The sequence below is a fragment of the Orycteropus afer genome, unplaced genomic scaffold, assembly GCF_000298275.1.
Source record: "Orycteropus afer afer isolate SDZICR_OR568_19922 unplaced genomic scaffold, OryAfe1.0 scaffold00165, whole genome shotgun sequence".
NCBI classification, from domain to species: Eukaryota; Metazoa; Chordata; class Mammalia; order Tubulidentata; family Orycteropodidae; genus Orycteropus; species Orycteropus afer.
Window position 1 is genome coordinate 2,103,632 of NW_006921752.1, and position 21,443 is coordinate 2,125,074.

The 21,443-nt window shown below is 41.1% G+C and overlaps 1 protein-coding gene across 1 annotated transcript in view; it reads left to right on the top strand.

The window, feature by feature from the left end:
* The window catches only part of EXT2 (exostosin glycosyltransferase 2), a 188,690-nt gene that overhangs the window by 114,303 nt on the left and 52,944 nt on the right, over window positions 1–21,443 (top strand). The window contains exons 8-9 of the mRNA XM_007946519.2: window positions 7,162–7,351; window positions 17,970–18,136. Coding sequence (XP_007944710.1) covers window positions 7,162–7,351; window positions 17,970–18,136 — 357 coding nt within the window. The remainder of the gene's footprint in view (window positions 1–7,161; window positions 7,352–17,969; window positions 18,137–21,443) is intronic.

Below are 21,443 nucleotides of genomic sequence, written 5' to 3' on the forward strand. Positions count from 1 at the left end.
AAGTTCATCCATGTTAATGTGGTGTTTTGCAGATTCTACATTATTCTTTAGCGTTGCATAGTATTCCATTGTGTGTATGTACCATAGTTTGGTTATCCTTTCCTCAGTTGATGGACACCTAGGTTATTTCCATCTTTGGCTATTGTAAATAGTGCTGCGATGAACATGGGTGTGCATATACACAGTTCCACTTTTCAAAGTCTGTAAAATGGACTGGGTCTCTGGACTGGGTGTGAGTGTTTGCAGAGGCCACAAGGATGAGCCATGAACCACTATCTAACATCTGGTGCTCAGGAGCCAGGTAACCTGGGTTATATCCTACTTCCATCACTTCTAAGGTATACAACGTTCAACATTAGTCACTATTTCTAATTCTACAGTGTCATATCTGTAAAATGGGAATAGTAACCATATCTGTCTTGGAGACTGTTGTGAGGCTCAGAATTTGTGAAGCACTTAGCACAGTGCCTTACACTTAGTAAATGCACAGTAAATCTTGACTCTTGTATTATCACACATGAGATTGATTTACACACTTCTTTGAAAAAGAAGTGTTTTGTTTTGTTTTTTCCTTTCTGTTTAAAGTGGTATTTTTCAAATGGGTGTTGGAGAGTATTGCATTGGGTAGAGAAGGTAAGGGGGTGGGAGATAGTGGTGACAGGTAGAACGTGAACCTTGGGGATTGTGATTTTTAGCACAGAGCTAATTATTAACTTATCTCCATAAAAGTCAGGGAAAAGTGAAAAATACGATTTGCAAATAAGATCCAAGTAAAACAAAATCCTTGACAACTTCAGTCTTTTCTCCATTTATCATGATGTTGCTTATTGGTCCGTTTGTGAGGATTTTTGTTTTGTTTATGTTAAGGTGTACTCCATATTGAAGGCTATAGTCTTTGATCTTCATCAGTAAGATCAGTAATCAAGGTTGTGTCATCAGCATAAGGCAAACTGTTTATGAGTCTTCCTCCAATCCTGATAACACGTTCTTCTTCTTATAATTCAGCTTCTCGAATTATCTCAGCATACAGATTGAATAAATTTGGTTAAAGGATTAAACCCTGATGCACACCCTTCCTGATTCTAAACCATGCAGTATCCCTTTGTTCCTTTTGAACGACTGCCTTTTAGTCTATGTATAGGTTCCACTTTAGCACAATTAAGTGTTCTGGAATTCCCATTCTTTGCAGTGTTAGCCAGAATTTGTTATGATTCACATAGTCAATAAAACACAGGTGAGCATCTTTCTGGGTATTGTTTACTTTCAGCTGAGATCCATCTGACATCAGCAGTGCTATCCCTTGTTCCACATCCTCTTCTGAATCTGGCTTGAATTTCTGGCAGTTCCCTGTTGATGTACTGCTGCAGCCATTTTTGAATTATTTTCCAAAAATGGTGGTGTACAAATACTCAAATCCAGGCACCTTCCTAAGACTACAGCTTAATGTCAAAGGGTGATGTCATGGAAAAGAGGTCAGCACTGAGAGGATAACCTTTCCTATTATGTCTCTTGTTTGTAAAATCAAATCATGGCATGTTGTGGACATTTTAGCTTTAATATCCTGATTACATTAGAACTCCAGGAATCCCATTCAGTCTCCTTGAGTTCCAATCCCATATGTATTCCATGTGTTTGTGTGCATTTCCTATCCCACACTGTTACATCTGGCAAACAGCTGTTGACATATACGTGGTGATGGGTGTCCATCAGTGATCTGGATGAGCTTCATGTGGAACCTTGGGAGTCCCAGGACATGGAAGACTGTAGGGAAGTGTAAGGTGGACAGAAACACAGGATATTTCATATTCCATCACCTTCTCAAAAATGGATTCTCCTTTTTGTCAAAGTAATATATATAATTAGTTTTAAATGTTACAAAATACCATAGTCCCTTCTCTTTTCTACTCACTCTGAGTTCTGCTCCCTAGGGGAAACCATTTTCACTATTTGTATATTTACACCTCTATTTCATTTATTTTAAATAATTTATTTTCTTGTTGTTGAGAATGTATATAGTGAAACACCAATTCAACAGTTTCTACATGTATAATTTAGTGACATTGATTATGTTCTTCAAGCTGTGCAAACATTCTCACCTTCCTTTTCTGAATTGTTCCTTCCTTGTGAACATAAACTCATTGTCCCTAAAGGTTCCCATCTAATTATTCAAGTTGCTGTTGTCACTTTGATCTTGTATAGATAAGTTCTTAAAAGACCACAAAGCTCAAGGCAGACCTTTTTTTTACTAGTTACGCTAAACCGTTCATTTTTTGTTTTAAAGTTTAAAAATGATCTCAGGGCAGTAATTTCAGAAGTTTATCTAGTCTCCATGGCTCTAGAAAGACTACAATCCATGAGAGTTTGAAATTCTGTTCTGCATTTTCCCTCTTTTTGAGCAGGATTCTTCGATTGAATCTTTGATCAAAAAGTTCAGTAATGGTAGCCAGGCATAAGTTCTGGTCTCAAGGCCAAGAAGGCAGGTTTTCATGGAGGCAGTTAGTCGCACGTTCCGTATCCTCCAGCTGATTCTGACTCACCTTGCTCTCCTGCTCCAGGTGAGTAGAGACCAGTTGTTGTGCCTTAGATGGTGGTTTGCAAGCTTTGAACACCCCAAGCACTAGGCAGCAAACTAGGAGATAGACCAGAAGCACTAAATGCATTATTAGGCCAATTAACTGGGATATTGTTATAAATTTATCGATCACGCAAATTTTGCACATTGAGCATTATATAGGTGTACAACTTACTGAAAGCAATTACAGTAATCGGCTATGCAGCCCTACCCTTAATCAATTGAAGTTTTCCATCACCATCAATCCCCCTTTTCCCCTCCCTCCCTCCCACCCCTGGTAACCACTAATAAACTTTAGTCTGTATACATTTGCCTTTTCTTGTCTTTTTATATAATGGTGGTCATTATATAAAAATATTGGTGTATTATTAACAAATACACCAATCACAAAAGGACACTATTTGTCCTTTTGTGATTGGTGTATTTGTTAATAATATGCTGATACTGCTATTTCTTGATTTTTGTATTTGAAACATGATCTGTTGACCCCCTAGTATGGAAGATAAGGGTTTAGAACTTGTACTCCCCAACCTCCAGCCCCGCTTCTGCTCCCCTTCCTCCCACTGTAAATATCTCCCAGTGTTGCTTAGATCAGTATTTGTTTTATACCTTATTATCTCTATGTAAACATTGCTCATAGTGCAAGTAATATATTGCAATTATGTCTCTTTTCTTGAACAACTTTTTGTTTTACTGTAAGTTATTATCTCATTTTTTTGGTTTGCTTTGTCTTCTGTATTCGTATCACCCTTCCCCAAACTCTCAAACAAAACCGTAAGATTTCTTGCTGTATTGTCAAGCACAGCAGCTAATTTTTCGACGCATTTGTTTATTTATTTTTGAAGTGTTCCTTCTGGAACCCTCCATCCTCCTGCTTCAATTTAGGCTGACGCGCTAGTCCTCCTGTCGCTGTTGTCTTGGGCCTTTCTCTTCCCCACTGTCTTTTGCTCTCCTATGTTGATACTGTTTTTCCTCATCCCAAACTCAGCCTTCTTCGTCAGTACCCTCGTTTTGATCGCACACATCCTTCAGGAGACTCCTGGAAAAAGGATACATGAATATGAACTTCTGGAGACTTTGCTTGTCTGAAAATGCCATTCCTTTATGCTCACACTTGATTAATAATTTGGCAGACTATAAAATTCTGCTTGGAGTTCTTTTTTTCCTCAGAATTTCCAAAGCTATGCTTCTGTTTATAACAGATTTACATATCTATTGCCTTCTAAATTTCCTCTTTAAAAATTTTTCCTATTTATTACCGTACAAAAATATTTTTGCTTACGTTATTAAAATTATTTGATATTTTAATGGTAGGAAAGATGCTGCATTTTTTTCAATATTTTGTTCTTTTTTATTGTTTTTAAGATATATATAACATAAAATTTATCATTTTGACCTAAGTATACAATCTGGTGGCATTAATTACAGTCACAGTGCTGTGTTACCATTGCCACTATCTACTCCCCAAAATTTCATGCCCCAGATAGACACTCACACACATACTGCACTCTAACTCCCCATTTCCCCCTCCCCTTAGCCTCTGATATCCTCTAATCTGTTTTCTGCCTCTATGAATTTACCTATTCTAAATATTTCATTTAAATGGAGTTATATAGTATGTGGACTTTTGTATCTCACTTAGAGTAATTTTTCCAGGTTCATCCATGTGTTAGCATGTTACTTTTTATGGCTGAATACTGTTTTACTGTATGGAGAGACCACATTTTGATTATCCGTTCTTGTTGATGGGTACTTGGATTATTTCCACCTTTTGTCTGTTGAGAATAGGACTGTTAGGAAAATTGATGCAAGAGTATCTCTTTGAGTCCTTGTTTGCAATTCCTTGGGGTATTTATCTAGCTGTGGATTGCTGGGTTCTATAAATTATGTTTAACTTTTTAAGGAACTGCTTCATTATTTTTAAGCTTTATTTTTAAAAAAAAATTCAAACTACAGAAATGTTGCAAGAATTGTACAATTAACTCACCTACATATATCAACACTGTGAGAATTTCCTTTTTATTCTCAGTGTTGAGAAATAATGTGCTTTAGTACGGCAGTGTTTTTTGTTTCATTGTTTTGGTTTTTGTTTGTTTTGTTTTCCATTTTGTCTGGTTTTTGTTGTTGTTGTTTTGTTTTAATTCACAATGCTGGCTCCTGATTGGGCCCTTTCAACCTGCAGATGCATGGCCCTTGTATATTCTGAGAACTTCTTTTATTTCTTTGATAGTTTCCTTTCTTCCACTGTTCTGTGGGTTGTTTTTTTTTTAAAAAAAAAAAAAAAGCTAACGTTTTTATTTCCTCCTCTAATAACCACAGTGCTTGCCAGCAGGAAGCATCTTTGCTGGCAGTATGTTTCCCAGCCCTTGTGCACATGCACCAGTGTGTTACAATTTACACCTTCTGTGTGTGTGTGTGTGTGCGCGCTTTGGGTACAAATTTACAAAGCAGATATGTTTGACATTCAACAGTTCAGTTCATGCACATTTGATTTCATGGCCCCAGTTACCATCCCCAACCATAAAACCCTCTTCCTCTCTTCTCCCTGTGACTATCTGCCTCCCCTACCACCCCGTGCCCTTCTTGTCTGTGCCTTCCTGTCTGCCCAGCTGTCCTTCTTAGTGAATGCTGCCCCTTTCATGTCTCATGGCTAGTTGGTCTAAGGGGTGTTCTGCATGTAGGTCTTTCTGCTGTTGGGCTGAGAGCTAACCCACAGAAGTGAATCCATTTCTAGTCCCAAAGGGTAACCCTGGGCCGTAATCTCAGAGGTTCTACCAGTCTCTATTTGGCCAGTAATTCTTTCTGGTCATTTTCGTGTTTTTGAATTTTGTTCCACATTTTTCCTCCCACTCTATCCGTGTTGTCCAATTTTGATCCCTTTCCAAGCAGTTGGCATTGGTAGTTGGGTACCATCTAGTTCTAATGGTTTCCAGATGACTTTGATTTTTTTCACTCTTCTTTGCTCCAGAGGAGAGGAGACCATTAGTTGCATCTTAGATGTGCTCCACCCTACCCACCCCTCACCCCTGCCAGGAAGCTCCAATCAGGTGAATGTTGAACCACCTGGATTTTCTCATCTTTTCTGTTCTGTTTTTCATCTTTGTCTTTTTGTTCCTCAGACCAGAAATATTTTATCATCTTTGTCTTCCAAACGTACCCCTTTTAAAAAACTTAAAGGTATCATGTTTTTAATGTCCAGGAGATCTTTCTACTCTTTGATAGACTGTTTTAAATAATAATAGTATTAAAAAAAAAAAAAAAAAGCTCTTATTTCACATGAGCTCTGGTAGTGTAGTGCCTAAGGTACATGACTGCTAACCAGAAGGCTGGCAGTTCAAACCCACCAGCCACTCCTTGGAAGGAAGGTTGAGCAATCTACTTCGGTAGTGATACCGCCTTGAAAACCCAAGGAGGGGTCGCTATGAGTTGGGTCTGACTCCACAGCACAGCATGTCACGTCACATCACATTTCACAGATGAAAAATCTTACCGTTCTGAGAATGTAATTTTGTTTTGATGTTGTTTTCACTTCCTTCTGATTCTTCTATTATGTCTGTTTCCTCTGAGTTCCTGTTTTGTTTGTTCATTTTTGTTTCTGTCCATGGCTAAAGATGCTCTTGAAATGTCCATGATTCTGAGATCTGTTAAGTGGGAGGCCCTGAAAAGCTGATCGGGAGTTCTTTGTGTTAGGGCAAAGCTCCATGTCCTGAGGGCTTCACTTTCCAATGACGGGCAGGAAGCTCCACATGGCTGTCAACGACTTGGGAACTTAAAGGGCAAGAAGGCTGCAGGGTTCATCTTCAGAGAATAGATTTTAATCTATGTTTTCCTCTCAACTTTGCCAGTGTTTTTGTGTCTGGAGCTTTCATTTCTTCAGAGTAAACCTCCCTCTGCCAGGGTGAGGGAAGAAGAGTTGATGCCTGGCTTGTTGGGCAGAAGGGGGAGGTGGCAATGGAGGGAAGGATAGGCTTATCGGTCTGGATCTCTCACTGTTCCTTCTACATATTTCAACCAGGCCTCCTGTTTTCAATCCCTTCCCTCGTCTTACCTCACAAAGTACCTGGTGAGTTTAATTCCTGAGCTTTTGTAGGGTTCAACAGTTTGAACTTTTTGGCTCCCATCTTTGTAGCTACTTAGCTTTCAGCTCTCTTCTGATCTGTTATCACTTCTCTAGCCCCTTTCAGCCTGTTAGAAATGTGTTACCATTGTTCACCCTGTTGCCTCTTCTCCCATGTCTTTGTTGTTGTACATTTACATTCTTTGATATTTTATTAACTGTCATTGTAGTGGGTCTCAGGAGACAATGGAATAAGTGCATGTGTTTAATCTGCCATGTTTAAACATTAAAAAATTTAAAATTAACGTACTGTCCATGCTCTCTTTTCAGTGGTGTCAGAGCCAAACTCTATTAATGGGGATTCATACAAACTTTGAAGAGAGGAAGCTTTACACAGCCGTTTAACTCTTGGATTGGGCGTGGTAAAAGCCACCTCCTCTTTCCTGTTTGGGTTTATCAGTGATGTTGGGGAAGGGCTCTACCCTCTTGTTCCTAGATCTTCTCTCATCCAAATTAACTCACTTTCTTGCAGAAATGGAGCAGTGTGAGTAACCCGCTCTTCCTTCCGCTGATCCCACCACAGTCTCAAGGTTTTACTGCAATTGTCCTCACCTATGATCGAGTGGAGAGCCTCTTCCGGGTCATCACTGAAGTGTCCAAGGTGCCCAGTCTCTCCAAGCTGCTAGTTGTCTGGAATAATCAGAATAAAAACCCTCCGGAAGGTAAGGACTATGAGGAGAGGCCTGACTTGGGCTTTAGTGCAGCTCTCAGCTGGATTGATTTTGGGTGGCCAAATCATTTGCATCCTTTGTTTTAAATGAATTTTCCTGCTTCTGAGGACAATGCCGTTTGAGGCGGCATGACCTCAGTTTTCTCAAGTATTTCATTCCTGTTCTAGGGTGGCCCGTTTTACTCTAAGCCCATGGCGTGCTTTGTAACCACAAGTGTCTGGGGGCTTAGGAATCACAGGATCAAAGGCCACCAGCTTTGGGAAAACAGATCTCTGCTTCCCTCAGCCATCTCAGCTGATTTGTTTACATGAAAACTCAGTTTAAAAAGCATTAGTTTTCTCCTTCCTTATCTCTGCTCTGATACTGTGCTCTCCTTCAGAAAAAGGGGTGGCCTCACCTCTGACTGGGAAAGTCAGCAAAGCATGCCCTCTCCAGGCTCCCAGTTGGTTCCTCACCAGGCTCTCCCATTGGACCAGCCTTAATCATGTTGCCGAGCCTTGGCCACCCTGTCATCTGCTGAGTGGCAGTGAGGGTTGAGGACTGTTTGATTAATTGGATTTGTTTTTAATTCAGGGTGCACAGAGTATATTCCACCTGCATTTAGCTTCTCATTCGGCCTGTCTATTACTGATCCTAATCCTGGGGACTTCAAAGCTTCTGCCATTTATAGCCTATTAAAGCCAGGAAGTTTCTGATGGATTAGAGCAAGGAATGGGTTTGAAGTTTGTAATGTGTACCACTGTCACTGATAAGGTCTGGTTTATTGCCTGACGGTAGTATCTGTGCTTTTTATGGCTCTTCCCTTTTAATTGGTGGTACTGAACCAGGGCAACTGCAACTACCAGTCTAGACCTCTAGTCTAGGCTAGAAGAAGACCTTATTTTTGGCTATGGTTGTAGTGATACTGGGCCGACTGGATGGCACATAACAACAACAACAACAAGCAAATCAGAATTTGCCTCAGGGAGATTCTTTAGTTCTGACTGAGATACTAAGAAATTTTTGTTTTCTGAGAGAATCATATACTTTCTTTTTCAAATTAGGGAGCCACAGTGTAAGTAAACAAAAAGCTACTTTAAATGAAGAGCCTATATTATTCCCTGAAGCACAACTGCTTTTTTGCAAATTCTCTTTTTATGCCAAGTTTTTTCTTTCTCTCAACACTGTAAAATTGCCAGTTTTCTGGATTTCTGTTTTATTTTGTTTGTTCAATTCTGAATAAAGGAGAAGAAAAGGGGAAGGCATTGGCGCCATCTAAGAAAAGGGAGGAAGAAAGCGACAGAAAGGGGTAGAGACAGCCAAAATGTGCTGTGTATGGGGGGGAACTCAGAGAGGGTCTGAGACCGTTGACTTGGACTCATCAATATGGGTCACCTTTCCCCAGAGGGAAGTGAATTGTTTAGTACTACTTTGCTAATTAGCCCATTCATTTGTAAACAGTGGGCCGTGAAGGAAGGGAGTGCCTTGCAAGGTTTCTGGAGCGGCCCTGTTGCGTCAGGCTGCATTCCCACCCCAGCATTTGCCCCTGCACACTGAGGCCACCGGCTTTCAGAGAAAGCCTCTGAGCCCCCTTCTGCCATCCTGCGCCAACAGGCAGTGTCTCCAGTCCCACCGCTAAATGCAAAAGCGGCTTCCCTTTGTGAACGTTGTTTAGCCACTTTGGGCTAAAGGTGAATTATTTATTGTGAATTTGAGTTACTTCTTTCGGGGACACATCATTACAAACTGTGAGAAAGGAGCAATCTTTGTTCCTTCCGATCTGTGCCCTTACATTGGTGTAACGGAAAGCCGTAGCACAAATCTGGGCCTTCCCGGGTGTTGAATTTTAATTTTCAGGAGACCTTACTCAAAGGTAGTGGTTAATTTTATGACCAGGAGTTTAGTTTATTTTTGAATATGTTGGCTCTGGGGAGGAAAGCGAACCTTCAGCTGATGATGCTCTAACTCTGACACGTTTAGAGACTGGACCAGCTTTTTTGTCTGTGGTTTTCAAGCCAGGGCTCTGACTCTGGTGATGTGGTTGTTTGGGGAGAACATGAACCATGTTTAATCTTCTGTGGGTGTTTGTTCAGTTGGTAAATGGGGCTGTCAGCTCTAGTCCTCGTGCCAGCAGATGCATCTGATTTTTCATGTACAACATCAGTAACATATATTAAAACGAAGCAAGTCCAACACTTTGAAATAGTAGAGGCGAAAATGATGTTTTTCACTTTCTCTGCATTTACTAAAATAAATATTGTGGTTAGCATGTCTGCTGCTTGGAATATTAGTGGAGGCAGCAATACCCCTCTCCACCCCCCTTTGATTTTTTTCGTTCTCCAACCTAACCAAATACTTTTTTCTTTTGGTTGCATGTTAAGTCTTAATTGCTGGGTTTGAAGTTTAAGTAAATACTTAGACTAAGCAATAGAAATTTCCAGTGAGCTTTCATCACGTTGGTTTTGAGTTCTGTCAGAAGAAAAAGCGGGTCTCTGCTTTTCCCCCTCCCTAACTGGACAGTTCCCAAACTTGATGGATATAGAGGTTATTTGGCTTGGATCCTGGCCTCAGTGTGAGGGAAGCTGTTACATTGTACATTTCAGATAGCTTTCAACCAGCTTTCTGTTTTAACTGATTTCGGTTGACCTCAGGAGCCCCTAGCTTCAGATTGTGATTTTCATAACCCTTAGTTGACTGTCTTCTCTTCTTTTCTCGTCTTTTTAGTGATCCCTTGCTTTCTTCATGGATAATGTTCTTGATATCCTCCCACAATTCTGGTTTTCAGTCGTTGGTGTTCGGTGCATCAAATCTATTCTTTAGATGATCTCTAAATTCAAGAGGGATATATTTAAGATCATATTTTGGCTCTCCTGGAGTTGTTTTAAATTGTCTTTAACTTCAAGTTGAACTTGCATATGAGCAGTTGATGGAAGAGAACACCAAAATGGATGACAGAAGAGACTCTGAAACTTGCCCTTGAGCAGAGAGTAGCTAAAGCAAATGGAAGAAATGACAAGATAAAAGAGCTGAACAGAAGATTTCAAAGAGCAACTAGAGCAGACAAAACCAATTACTATAATCAAATGTGCAAAGACCTGGAGTTTGAGAACCAAAAGGGAAGAACACGCTCGGCATTTCTCAAGCAGAAAGAATTGAAGAAAAAATTTAAGCTTCGAGTTGCAATATTGAGAGATTCTATGGGCAAAATATTGAATGATGCAGGAAACATCAAGAGAAGATGGCAGGAATACACAGAGTCACTGAACCAAAAAGAACTGGTTGATCTTCATCCATTTCAGGAAGGAAGTGGCATATGATCTAGAACCAATGGTACTGAAAGAGGAAGTCGAAGCTGCAGTGAGAGAATTGGCGAAGAACAAGGCTCTGGGAATTACGGAATACCCATTGAGATATTTCAACAAACAGATGCCCCATTGGAGGCACTCACTTAGTTATGCCAAGAGATTTAGAAGACAGCTACCTGGCCAACTGACTGGAAGAGATCCATATTTGTACCCATTCCAAGGAAAGGTGATCCCACAGAATGTGGATATTATAGAACAATAACTTTAATATCGCACACAAGTAAGATCTTACTGAAGATAATTTAAAAACGGTTGCAGCAGTATATTGACAGAGAACTTCCAGAGATGCAAGCTGGGTTCAGAAGAGGATGTGGAACAAGGGATATCATAGCTGTTGTCAGATGGATCTTGGCTCAAGGCAAAGAATACCAGAAAGATGGTTTACTTGTGTTTTATTGACTATGCAAAAGCATTTGATTGTGTGGATCATGACAAATTATGGATAACATTGAGAAGAATGGGAATTCCCGAGCACTTGATTGTACTCATGAGGAATCTGTACCTTGACCAGGAGGCTGTAGTTCAAATGGAACAAGGAAACACTACATGGTTTCAAATCAAGAAGGGAGTACGTCAGAGTTGTATCCTTTCCTCACACTTATTCAATCTATATGCTGAGCAAATAATCCGAGAAGCTGGACTATATGAAGAAAAATGCGGCATCAGTATATGAGGAAGAATCATTAACAACCTGAGATATGCAGACAGTACAACTTTGCTTGCTGAAAGTGAAGATGACTTGAGGCACTTACTGATGAAGGTTGAAGAATACAGTCTGCAGTATGGATTACGTCTCAGTATAAAGAAAACAAAAATCCTCACAACTGGACCAATGAGCAGCATCACAATAAATGGAGAAAAGATTGAGGTTGTCAAAGAATTCACATTGCTTGGTTCTACAATGGATGCCAATGGAAGCAGCAGTCAGGACATTAGATGACATGTAGCACTGGGAAGGTCAATTGTGAAGGAACTGTTTCAAGAGCTGAGGTGCAAGGATGTCTCCTAGAGGACTAAGGTGCGCCTGATACAAACCATGATATTTCCAGTCACCTTGTATGCATGTGAGAGCTGGACAATGAATAAGGAAGACCGAAGAAGAGTTGATGCTTTTGAGTAGTGGTGCTGGCGAAGAATGCTGAAAGTACCATGAACTGCTAAAAGAATGAATAGATCTGTCCTGGAGGAAGTGCACCCAAAATGCTCCTTGGAAGCGAGAATGGCCAGACTTCATCTCACCTACTTTGGTCATGTTGTCAGAAGGGACCATTCCCTGGAGAAGGACGTCATGCTTGGTAAGGTGGAGGGTTGACGAAAGAGGGGCAGGCCTTCAACAAGAAGGATTGACACGGTGGCTGTGATGGGCTCAAGTATAGCAGGGATCATGGAGCTGGCGCGGGATTGGGCAGTGTTTCGTTCTGCTGTGCATGGGGTCGCTATGAGTCGGAAACGACTCGATGGCACCTAACAACAACAACTAGTTGACTGTGAGCTGAGTGTGTTAACATGGTCAACCCAGAAGAGGCAGAGGAAAGGTAGAAGCTGCCTCCTTTCTGAGCCTGGGGTTCAGGCCTGTGGGGAATCATGGGAACCAGCTGTGTCCTAAGCAATTTGGGTACTTCTGCAGTGGACCAGGGTTTGTGCAGAGATAAGCTGGTATTTATTTTGTGGATCTGTGGTTGAATTTGTGACAGTGATTGGTAAGATGGGCTTGGGGTCACCATCAGTCAACTTGCACGTTCTGGAGTTGGAGAAAAATTCTATTTGCTTACATGTCTCTTGGCATCCAATGTGGAGAAAACAGTTAATTAATACACTTTATTTTTTTAAAAAAAATACTTCACACAAGGTGTTCTTTTTCTCCTTTGAGCTGGACTAAAGCTCCTGCTGTGATGTTATCAGGTCACCTGGCTTAGCTGTTTATTTTTCATAAATTCAGAAAACCAAAACCAAAACCAAACTCACTGCCTTCAAGTCAGATCCGACTCATAGCGACTGCTCCTTGGGTTTCCGAGGCAGTATCTCTACCGAAGTAGATTGCCAACCTTCCTTCCAAGGAGTGGCTGGTGGGTTTGAACTGCCAGCCTTTTGGTTTGCAGTCAAATGCCTTAGGCACCATATTTTTCAGGTTACTTTCTTTGAATGGAAGGCAACATTTCTGTTCTGCCTGCTATAGATTTGCAGGGTGAGACCCAGGATAAAAGGGCTTGTTATTCCATTTGGAATTTAAAGGAGTGAGGAAATAAAAGACCCCATTTTATCCAGGCACTAGACTCAGGGCCTGGAGATTTCTAGGTAGACACTGTTTCCTTCTGCATCCCAGTGGGTCGGCCTTCTGTGCAGACCTCTTCAGGCTGTCAGAAGAGAAGTGGAATTCCTCAGACTTGACAAGCATCCATCTGTGAAGATGAGAATGATGCTATTATATTCCTGTAACCATTTATTGCATACCTCTTAAATATTCTACAAATAGGGACTGTGCTAAGTGCTTTACACATATATCACTAATCCTTATAACATCCCTGCAAGGAAAGTTGTTACCGTCCCCCATTTTTCATATGAGAAAAAGGCAGATTAGGCTAGTAATTTGTGGAAACCACCAAGCTGAGAAGGGCAGAGTTAGAAATAAAGCCAGATCTCTTGGTGGATGCAGAGCCCGTGCCCTCTGCACTAGGCCACACTGTCTCCGTGTAGAGGATTACCATTTAGTAGTAGGAAACCCATCATGCTTTGTCAGTGCTCGGATTTGGGATTGGGATTATGTAGAAAAACTAGGTCTCTGTCAGAGACAGAAAAATATTCTTTTGAAAATACTAATAAGAAAGAAAAAAGTCTTTTCTTTCTTACATGAATTCTTCTTTCCTGCCATATGCTCCCTTTGCCCTCTGCTGCTCCAGTCCTTTTAAATGGAAACCCATGTGGGTCAAGGTGGTATAGTGGTTGAAGTGCTTGGCTGGTAACTGAAAGGTTGGCAGTTCAAACCCACCAGCCACTCCATGAGAAGTGTGCTTCCGTAAAGATTACAGCCTTGGAAACTCTATGAGGCAGTTCTATTCTGCCCTATAGGATCACTATGAGTTGGAATTGACTTGACAGCGAGGGTATGATTTTTTGGTTTGACATAAGGTTCAAATAATCCTTTGATTCTATAAATAGAGACAAACTTTCAAGGAAAGCAAAGCTAACATTTATTGAATGTCTACCATGTGCAAGGCACTGGGCTGCTAGGTATATTCACATTCATTCTCCAGTCAACCATGTGATGCGGTGTTACAACTCCATCTTTGTAGATGGGGAAACATGTTCAGTGATTGACTTGTTCCAGGTCACGTGGCTAGTAAGTGGTTGACTTGGGATTTGGAGCTGTTTCCAAAGACTGCCTCATGGAATCCCAGGACCCTATAGGCATCTTGTTCAGTGTCTGGATGGATATCAAGTAGAAATCTGACCTAAGGTAATAAATTTCAAATAAAAGCACACGTAGTATTGCTGAAGGTATTTCATTCCATCTTAAGACAGTTTAGACCATCGGAAAGTTCTTACTGTTTTGAGTCTAAATCAATTTCCCTGTGACTTCTACTCAGCCATTAGTCATGGTTCTAATTCTAAAGGTTGTAGAGAACAATACCTTTTTTATCTGATGACTCTCCTGATATCCCTAGTGTATTAGTCAGGGTCCAGTTAGGAGACAGAAACCACATGGTAATTTGAACAGGAAAAGTTTAATATAAAGAGTTATTAACTAGTAACAGGAGATTGGCTGTTAAAGCTCTAACAATTACAAGAAACAAATTTGGCAGAGTGCTTTCTCCCCCATAGGGCTTGAGATTCAGACGTTGTTGGAGATCGTGTCAGTGTTGCTCACTGGATGGTAAAGTTTGCTGAGATGCCATAGTTCAAGGCTGGCAAGCAGGAAACTATCTTCCCTCTGGGATACCCACAAAACTCAACAGGAAGCTTCGCAAGGGTGATATTGAACTTGGTAGAGAACTGGCTAGAGCTTCCATGCATCTCACTGGGAAGCTGCCCATGGAGAGAACTTGCAAGGAAGCTGTCCCAAGTGTGCCACTGGAACTGCTAGAGCAAGTGCCCTGGCTACCCACACTCTGGCCAAGTACTGAAGGAGCAAGCATTAAACAGGGTATACCAGAACCTGAAAGAAAAGTCCCTTCCTCTGGACAAACCTTAATAACATCATGCCAGCTGGCAAAGGAGAAGTGGTTACTGGATCCAGCTCTGGTATCGCAAACACAGGGCAATGAAGGGTGGATTTGAAGCTAAGAGGCAATAATTTGATTCCTGGCACACTTAGTTTCTTTAAGCATCTTGCAAATCTTGGATTCAAGTACATGAACCATCCTGAGTATTCCTTCCAAACTATGTTCCAGTTTGCTGGTACTGCTCATATTGTAGTACTGAGATCTGAACACACAATCTGGGACAGACGTTCTCACAGTGTGGTCCAGGCATCCTGATACCCTTTCAGGGGTTTCAAAAGGTCAGAAGTTATTTCCATGATATTGCTAAGTGTTCTTTGCTTTCCTCCCTTTTATTCTTTCACAGGTGTACAGTGAAGTTTGCAGATGGTCCCTGACAGGATGATGTCATCACTCTGATGGCTAAAGGAATGTGTGCTTGTGTATGCTTGTGTTTTAAAATTTTTTCAGTTTTAATTTCTAATACAGTAAATATTGATGTAGATATAACCCACCTAAACAAAACATCTTTGTAATTCTCAGTAATTTTTAAGAGGATAAAAGGAGCCTGAGACCTGAAGGTTTGAGAGCTGTTTGTCTCATGGGCAGAGCTTTTACCTGCTTCATCTCAATACTGTAATTCATGTTGAGAAGGCTTTGCGGGTTTGATTTATCTGGGAGAGGGTTGGGTAAACAAGCAAGAATGAGAGTGACTACTAGAGAAAGTTACTGAATCTTCACAGTTCTGTTTCTGATACAGAAACATGGAATTTTCAAACTACCATATATAGTAAGGTCTTATTTGGTTTTTGATGCTAAACAGACTTAAGCTTAAATCCTAGCCTTTTAATTTATTTTCTGTGGGCCATTGGGAAAGTTACTTAACTTGTCCAAGCCTTGTTAATACTATGTTGTCAGTTTCTGCCACATAGGATTGTCAGTGGGTTTGGATGACACTGTATCTGTAAAGTGCCTTTCATGTGTACGTTGCTTAATAGAGCTTCCCTTCTCTCCTCTTACTCTTAGCCAGGAAGAACTTGCTTGAGATCCCATAGATAATGAAGAACTCAAGTCCAGACTTGACAGACAGGAGCTCTGGTAGCATAGTGCCTAAGGCACTTGACTGCTAACCAGAAGGCTGGCGGTTCAAACCCATCAGCCACTCCTCGGAAGAAAGGTTGGGCAATCCTACTTCCGTAGTGATAACTGCCTTGGAAACCCAAGGAGGGGTCGCTATGAGTCGGGGCCGACTCGACGGCAAATAACAACAACAACAACAACAAGTCCAGACTGCCAATCATGTGCCCATTTATTTGTTGATTGTATAGTTCTGGAGCAGGACTGAAACTATAGATAATTATTGTTACTGATTAAAAGGCAGTGGCCCTTAGGCTCATTTCTTTGGTCTTTAGTTCAGCCTTTTCCAAAACATGCTTTTTGGGGGGAGTTGACCATTTTTTTAGGCTCTGTGTCTTGCTGAACTACAGGGCCTCTCACTTGCACAGGCCCCTTCCAAGACTGGGAGCAATGTGTTGCATGAACATATTGTAAAATATGCAGAAGTAAGATATTTTATCTACACTCAGTTAAAGCAGCCTCTTTTCCTTCTGACTTTCCCTCTGTCATTACCCTTGAGTGTGATGACTTTGGTGTAGTCACAGGGATTTGGGGGCTTTAAGACCCTCCAATGTGGGATCTTCCCACAATGTTGTGTATATATATGCATCTGCATACAGCAGTATCGTTCAGCATGTGTTGTGTGAAGAGCAGACTACCCTCTTTAAAGACGCTGAGGCTGATGGAGATGGTTGCTGTACTGAGTAGTATTAATTTCATGCCACGCTAACTGCAGCATTTAAAATCAAGAACCTGCGGTTGCATCGCTTCAGTCATTTGAAAGGAGGATGGGAAAAATGGAAGGCAAGTCATGGGTTGGTGTTTCTTTAATATCCTAGAAAAGCCCACATAATTGGACCTAGTAATTTGATATTTACTCTGTAAATGGATCATGATGAGAAATAAACCCAGTGCTTCAGGGAGGAGGAGCTGGGGAGGGGATAAAGTGCTACGTTAAGAAGCTACACTTATTCAGGGAAGCATACTTTTATGAGGGGCCGATTTAAACAGCATTGATAGCTTGCTTGTGATTGCATCATGGGGGCAGGCACCCAGGGCAGACATCTTGAGCACCAGAAAAGAACCCAAGCCCATTGCTCTTGAGTTGATTTGACTCATGGCAGCTCCATGTGTTACAGAGTAGAGCTGGGCTGCACAGGGTTTTCCTGGTTGTAATCTTTACAGAAGTCAATTGCCAGGCCTTTCTTCTGCGGTGCTGCTGGATGGGTTTGAACAGCCAGACGGGTTTGAACCTCCAGCCTTTCATTTAACAGCCAAGCACAAACTGTTTGTGCCACCCAGGGACCAGTGGCTTACATTTCCTATCAGAGCTGCAGGCACATTTTGAGCTGAAGTGTGCCTCCTTAAAGGATTATACAGAGGTGGTTGAATTCTGATATTAAAACCATGGTCCTAAGAGTGGGACAATCCTGACAGTATTCCTCTTCTTGGTGCTGTGAACTTGATCGAATAATTTTGCTTCTTTGCCTCTTAATTATGAATTGAAGCCAGTTTGTTCATTCAAGTTGAGACACTATTAAAAATTAGTAGTTTTGTAAGGATTTAAAGAGGAGAAAAAAATAGTAGCCTATAAACTATTTGAAAATTCATGTGTAAGAATCTCCCCCAGCCCAATCTGTACCTTTGGATTTGATGAGAGAGGTCTGGTGGCCTACTGCCTAAGGCATTTGACTGCTCACCAGAAGGCTGGTGGTTCAAACCTATCAGCCACTCCTTGGAAGGAAGATTGGGCAATCTACTTCTGTAGTGATACTGCTTCAGAAACCCAAGGAGGGGTCGCTAGGAGTTGGATCCAACTTGAAGGCAGTGAGTTTGGTTTTTTTTTAAGGGTATAAGTGAAGTCTTTTCTCCTCTGTGATGTGATACTTTGACCACTTGGATCTCCTCACTTGAGTAAGGACAGTAAGAAATGCCTTCTTTTTCTTCCCCCAGATTCTCTCTGGCCCAAAATCCGGGTCCCATTAAAAGTTGTCAGGACGGCTGAAAACAAGCTGAGTAACCGCTTCTTCCCCTACAATGAAATTGAGACAGAGGCTGTTCTGGCCATTGATGACGACATCATCATGCTGACCTCTGATGAGCTGCAGTTTGGTTACGAGGTAAGGAGATTCTAAACAGTATATTTATATATTTAATATTTATGACCTATTGCTTGTCTTTTCTTTAAAAAAAAAAAAAAAAAAGCATTCTGTTTCATTCTCTGAAATCATAATCTGGAACTTCTTCTGGGCAGTCCAAAAGCTGTGCAGTAGGTTGTGAAGCCACTCTTTAAAATTGCAGGGAAGCCCTATTCCAGAATGACAACTGTGCCTGCCACTGGTTTTGGGAACTCCCAAGGAGAGTCCCAGGGGATATTTTCAAAAGAGCATCTATTGCATTTAACAAGCACTCAATTGATGTCTCCTTGACTAGCACTTCCCCTGACTCAGGCCACTGGGCACCACAACAATAAAAACATCAGTAAGTGAAGAAGCTGGCGACACAGACAAACAGAAAGCAGATCCTGTGGATGGCTTTCTCTCTGGGTTTTAAGTGGAGAGGCTGGCTGCCTGTCTTTCAGGAGAAACATTCTATATCACTGTTCATTCAGTATGGCTGATGGATTAGGCTGGGTTCAGGGGTTAAGTATGGAGACCAGTAAAGGTCTCCCCAGGGGAAAGTGTCAGAGGCGAGGCCTGGTGAAAAGCAATCAGAATTGATGAGCCCTGTCAGGGAGGATGTATGTGAGATGCATGATGGCGACAGGCAGAGGCCTGCGGCTGCAGGGGTGAAATGGTGGTATCAGATCCAAGCAAAACAGAATGTATAAATCAATTAGCTACAGGTAGGCACAGGGGAAAGTGGTGAAATTTATCCCCTACAATCGCCTTGCCCTTGGGAGAAAAGTAGCTATCTTCTTTCGTTGCTCAGAAGTAGCAGAATTTGGGGTTCTTGAGAAATCATGAAATTTTATTAAATGAAGTAGTAGTTGATATGTATTATTTATTATAGAAATTTATTTTGAAGTCCTTAAATTAAAGGTGGATGTTTAGAAAAAGAAATAGGAATCCCCCCTTACTGCCATTGAATTGAAAGCTTAAGTTTCCCATTTAAGTGTACAAGAAATTGTTATGAAATAGGCTACAGGCCAGTGAAAGGCATGAGAGTAGACAGTAAAACATTGACTTATTTTTTGGGGGGATTTAATTCAATCTTAAAAAAAAAAAAAACCTCACTACCAGTGAGTTGTTTCCAACTCATAGCAACCCCGTTTTGGTTTACAGAAGTAGACCACCCAGTCTTCCTTCCGCAGAGCAGCTGGTGGGTTTGAACTGCCGACCTTCCAGTTAGCAGTCAAGTGCCTTATCCACTACACCACCAGAGCTCACTAATTCATACATAGGAGGTTACTTTTACATGCTCACATACTGGGTGTTAAATGGTTTTTAGAACACTGCTATTTTTTGGTTGTTCTTTTTATTATGATGATTATTGTGGTAAGGATGTAGATAACAAAACATTTGCCATTGCAGGAATCTTCACATGTACAGGTCAGTGACATTAAATAAGTTCATCATGTTATACAGCCATCACCATTCCCAAATTTTTATTTTTCAAGGCAAATAGCCAAGTCACTGCAAAAAAAAAAGATTTGATAGTGTTTTCTGTCATCATTGTATAATTGCTTCAGACTACCCGCGTGTTTATTTTTGTAGCAGAAAGGAGGTAGCAAAGGGAAAGTTTAGAATGATAGAGCTAGGACGGACATAGTGCTACCTCTTATAGTATCTCCAATCAAGCTAAAGGAAATAGAATAAAAATAATGTTTTCCTGGGATCTCTTTCAACCCTGAGTGATAAAGTCAGGCAACAAAGAATGTGTTGATTAGAGGAAAGATGAAACTTAGGGAGACTGAGCTTGCATCTGTACCTCTTTCCTCTCGTTACCTATGGTTGATTCCACATCACCTCTAAAGAAGAAGCTGCCTATCGAGAGTGGGAACATGAAAACACCTCATCTCCTTTCACTGGAATCTTCTACAGATGTTAGGGAAGAGACAATTTTCATAGCTACCTTTTGTGTACAACTTTCTGTGTTCCTGTCAGTGCCCTAGGTATTTACATACATTGTTTGTGATATATCCCTAAAGCTACAAGTCAGGTACTTTTTTTCTCATTCCATACTGAGATTCAGCAAGGTTAATCCAAAAGTCACACGCTAATAAATGGAAGACTTAAATCCACGTTTGTCTGACACTGTGCTGTCTTCTCTGAGGATTTTTATCCTGAATGATACTTGGTAGAAACCACTGGTCCCCAAAAGTATTACTTGGAGCTATCCAGCATATCTTTTGTCCTTCATGAAATTGTTTTGATGCTAAGAACGACAGAAAATTTCTCAGGTATCCCTACTATTCGTACTTAGGGTGACTTTGTAAAGTTACTTTTTGTATAATAGTTAATATCATGGACTTCAAAGTTAGGATACCTCTGGGTTCAAATTTCTGCTGCCATTGACTGGTTTATGATCATGAACAATTTATTTATTATCCCTGGGTCTTTATTTAGTTTTATATAAAATGCGAATAACAATATCTACTTCATGTGATTATTATATACAGTTCTTAACATTGCATCATGCCTACCTGTAAAAATAGCATTGAGGAGGCATCTGACCTCCTCTAACTTCACAAGGAAGATCAAGATCAACAGCCTACAGCTGATTCCTATGAGGCACAGGTCAGACAAGCCTCCACCCTCCAACTTTTTACCAATTCTGACACCAGCTATCCCTCCCACAGCACTCTACTTCTCTGCTAGGTTCAGTAATTCATCACAGTGGCCACTTAGAACTCACAGACAATACTCAGGATTATGGGGTTTATTAGGGAAGTAACAGGTTACAATTCAGTGTCTTCGATCAGGACAGCCTCTTAGCTGTGCCTCAGGTATGCCTCCCTCTGGCCCTTGGCCTCTGTCCCGTTTGGGCAGATGTTACAAAGGTCTTATAGCTCTGCCAATAAATACCCAGAGGCACCCCACTCTGCCAACAAGCCTCTTGTGTGAAGGCATTCAGCTTTCTTGCTCTGGGAGCCAGGAAGCCCACCGTGCTATCTCCTGTCAGGTCTCCTGCTGGGTCTCTTGTTGGCTGGGTCTCCTACCTTCAGGACCTGCTGCTACCATTTCTCTGCCACTGCTTCTGGCCCTCTCTAGCCATCTCAGCCAAATGTTACAACTCTCTCTCTTTCTCCTGGGTCAAGGAGTTACAGTGCAGGGATCTCAGGTCCAAAGGACACACTCCATGCCTACCTCTTCTTTCTTTTTTTTAATTTTATTTTGATTTGGGTGAAGATTTACAGAGTAAATTCACTTTTCATACAGCAGTTCACATATACTTTGTCTCATGTCATTGACCAAGATTTACAAT